The 3,975-nt window shown below is 42.6% G+C and overlaps 1 protein-coding gene across 1 annotated transcript in view; it reads left to right on the plus strand.

The window, feature by feature from the left end:
* The window catches only part of ATAD5 (ATPase family, AAA domain containing 5), a 75,910-nt gene that overhangs the window by 38,518 nt on the left and 33,417 nt on the right, over positions 1-3,975 (plus strand). Inside the window, 1 exon segment of the mRNA XM_011937699.1 lies at positions 1,671-1,778. Coding sequence (XP_011793089.1) covers positions 1,671-1,778 — 108 coding nt within the window.

Genomic DNA, 3,975 nt, shown 5'->3' on the forward strand with positions numbered 1-3,975 from the left:
TGATCTGCCCACCTCGGCCTCCCAAAGTGCTGGGATTATAGGCATGAGCCACTGCACCCACCCTGATTATTGGTTTTATGTCACAGATTATTTCTCATTGTTCATGTTTCTTTAGTGGTTATTAAAAATTTAAATATTGCTGGTTGTGGTGGCTCACATCTATAGTCCCACCTACTCAGGAGGCTAGGGTGGGAGCTTGAGGTCCAAAGTTCAGGAATGCAGGGAGCTGTGTTCATACTTGTGAATAGCCACTGCAGTCCAGCCTGGGCAGCATAGCAAGACCTCATCTCTTAAAAAAAGAAAAAAACTATTTTTAATTTCGACCTGCACATGTGCAGGTTTGTTACATGGATAAATTCCATGATGCTGAGATTTGGACTTCAATTGAACCTGTCACCCAAATAGTGAACATAGTGCCCAACAGATAGTTTTTCAACCCTTGTCCTCACTTCTTCCCTCCTCCCTTTTGTAGTCTCCAGTGTCTTTTTGTTGTTAAGAGACAGGGTAACACTATGTTGCCCAGGCCAATCCCGATCTCCTGGGTTCAAGTGGTCTACCTGCCTTGGCCTCCCAAAGTGCTGGGATTATAGGTGTGAGCCACCACAGGTGGCCTCCATTGTCTTTTGTTCCCATCTTTGTGTCCATGTGTACCCAGTGTTTAGATTCTGCTTATAAACGAGAACATGCAGTATTTGGTTTTCTGTTTCAGCATTTATTCACTTAGGATAATGGCCTCCAGTTGCAACCATGTTGCTGCAAAGGATATGAGTTATTTCTTTTTTATGGCTGCATACTACCCCTTGGTGTATATATGTCCTACAAATTCTTTATCCAATCCACCATTTTTGGGCACTTAGGTTGATTCCATGTTTTTGCTTTTTTTTTTTTTTTTTTTTTGAGACGGAGTCTCGCTCTGTCGCCCAGGCTGGAGTGCAGTGGCCGGATCTCAGCTCACTGCAAGCTCCGCCTCCCGGGTTTACGCCATTCTCCTGCCTCGGCCTCCTGAGTAGCTGGGACTACAGGCGCCCGCCACCTCGCCCGGCTAGTTTTTTGTATTTTTTTTAGTAGAGATGGGGTTTCACCGTGTTAGCTAGGATGGTCTTGGTCTCGTGACCTCATGATCCGCCCGTCTCGGCCTCCCAAAGTGCTGGGATTACAGGCTTGAGCCACCGCGCCCGGCCTCTTTTTTTTTGAGATGGACTCTCACTCTGTTGCTCAGGTGCTCCGGCTGGAGTGCAGTGGCGCAGGGCTCACTGCAACCTCCGTCTCCCGGGTTCAGTGTCTTTGCTATTCTAAATAGTGCTGATAAACACGTGAGTACATGTGTCTTTTTGGTAGAACAGTTTATTTTCCTTTGGGTATATACCCAGTAATGGGATTGCTGGGCCAGATGGTAACCCTAAAAGAAAAAAAAAAACCCAACAATGTTTAAGTGTGCGCTTTAATATTTTAATAAGATTATGATGGTTATTGTGTTTTAGGGGGAAGGATTTGGTGTGAAGAATTTTAAATGTAATGTTGTTTTTAAAATTACCTCTGGCATTTTGTAAATATAAATATTTCTGCAAATACCTACTGTGACATTGTAATAATAATGTAAATGACTAATAATTCATATATGTTTATGTCAAGGAATGAATACCTTAATTTCTTTTCTTTTTTTGCTTTAGATTCTGGAACTGAAGACATGCTTTGGACAGAAAAGTATCAACCTCAGACTGCCAGTGAACTTATAGGAAATGAGTTAGCTATAAAAAAGTTACATAGGTTGGTAAAATGTGTAAAGGAATTGAGAAATAGTTTACAATCTTAGTTTTACTATTTTTGTTTCGAAATTGTAGTTATAAAGTAATATATCTCATGATGAAATCTTCAAAAAATTGTAGAAGTTTAAGTGACAAGTAGCCCTCTTTTCTTATATTTCTACTTCTCAGAGATAATCATTGAAAATGTTTCGTAAAAGCTTCCAGAAAAATATTTTATGCATATGTTAGTTCCTTCCTTTCTAACAAATGGGATCACAGTACTACTAATTCAAGTCCCCACTCCTTCATCTTTAATTCTCACATCCAAAAAATTCTGAATAATGAAAGTTTATTGAATTGATTACATGAAATTTGTTGTACCTTTACACTTAGTAGAATTTACAAAATTTTTGTGTTTTTTTTTTTTTTTAAAGACAGCGTCTCACTCGGTCGCCCAGGCTGGAGTGTAATGGCACGATCTTGGCTCACTACAGCTGCTGCCTCCCAAGTTCAATAGATTCTCCTGCCTCAGCCTCCTGAGTAGCTGGGACTATAGGGGTGCACCACCATGCCAGGGTAATTTTTGTATTTTTGGTAGAGACAGTTTCACCATATTGACCAGGCTGGTCTTGAACTCCTGACCTCAGGTGATCCACCCACTTTGGCCTCCCAAAGTGCTGTGCTGGGATTACAGGTGTCAGCCACTGTGCCCGGCCAGAATTCACATGTTTTTTAATAAAAATATTAAGTGATGGCCCAGCACCGTGACTCACACCTATAATCCCAGCACTTTGGGAGGCCAAGGCGGGTGGATCACTTGAGGCTAGGAGTTTGAGACCAGCCTGGCCAACATGGTGAAACCCCATCTCTACCAAAAATACAAAAATTAACTGGGTGTGGTGATGCATGCCTGTAATCCTAGCTACTGGAGAGGCTGAGGCATCAGAATTGCTTGAACCCGGGAGGCGAAGATTGCAGTGAGCCGAGATTGTGCCCGTGTGCTGCAGCCTAGGCGACAGAGTAAGACTCTGTCTCAAAACAAAACGAAAAAACAAACCAAACCAACTTAAGTGATTATGGGTGTATTGCCTAGACCCCATTAGGGGTATTATGTAATATGCAGTATATGTACTAAATAACCTTTTAAGTATCTGAAAAATTAATTCTAAAACAGTCTGGCCCAAAGGATTTCATATAAGGATTTATGGACCCATAATTATAGTTAATAGCGTGAACTTGGTACTACTGTTCTTAAGTACTTGTATTATTATTCTTTTTTTTTTGTACTGTTCTTAATTCCTTTTATCCTTAGAACAGTACTGTGAGCAGTTGGGTACAGTGGCTGAAGCCTGTAATCCCAGTGCTTTCGTAGGCTGAAGCAGGAGGATTGCTTGTGGCCAGGAGTTTGAGAGCAGCCTGGGCAAAATAGGTTGACCCCATCTCTAAAAAAAATAAAAAATAATGTTGGGCATGATGGCGCCCACTTGGATTATGAGCCACTCAGGAGCCTGAGGTGGGAGGGTCACATGAGTCCAAGAATTCGAGGCTGTGGTGAGCTATGTTTACACCCCTACACTCCAGTGACAAAGCAAGACTGTCAAAAAAAAAAAATACTGTGAGCATAAATACTGTTGTCCTCACCTCATAGATGAAGAAACCAAGGCCTAGAGAGGCTGAGTTATTTGTCCAAAGTCACACAGCTAGAAAGTGATGGAACTGGGATTTAAATTCAGGCATTCTAGCTCCAGACTAGAACTTAATCTTTCTGTTGTACATTGTATATTAGGCACCTTTCATGTGATGACACAATATACCGCAGTTCTTTTTTTTAATTTTGAGACAGGGTCTTGCTCTGTTGCCCAGGCTGGAGTATAGTGGTGGAATCTTGGCTCACTGCAACCTTTGCCTCTCAAGCTCAAGCCATCCTCCCACCTGAGCCTCCCAAGCCAGGCATGGTACCCCACCAAGCCTGGCTAATGTTTTTTGTAGAGACAGGTTTTGCTGTGTTGCCCAGGCTGGTTTCAAATTCCTGAGCTCAAGCAATTCACCTGCCTCCGCCTCCCAAAGTGCTGGGATTACAGGCCTGAGCCACTGTGCCTGCCCTGCCACCTCAGTTATTTTTTTTTATTTTTTTTTTTTTGAGACGGAGTCTTGCTGTGTTGCCCAGGCTGGAGTGCAGTGGCCGGATCTCAGCTCACTGCAAGCTCCGCCTCCCAGGTTCACGCCATTC

The sequence above is a fragment of the Colobus angolensis genome, unplaced genomic scaffold, assembly GCF_000951035.1.
Source record: "Colobus angolensis palliatus isolate OR3802 unplaced genomic scaffold, Cang.pa_1.0 Scaffold167, whole genome shotgun sequence".
NCBI classification, from domain to species: Eukaryota; Metazoa; Chordata; class Mammalia; order Primates; family Cercopithecidae; genus Colobus; species Colobus angolensis.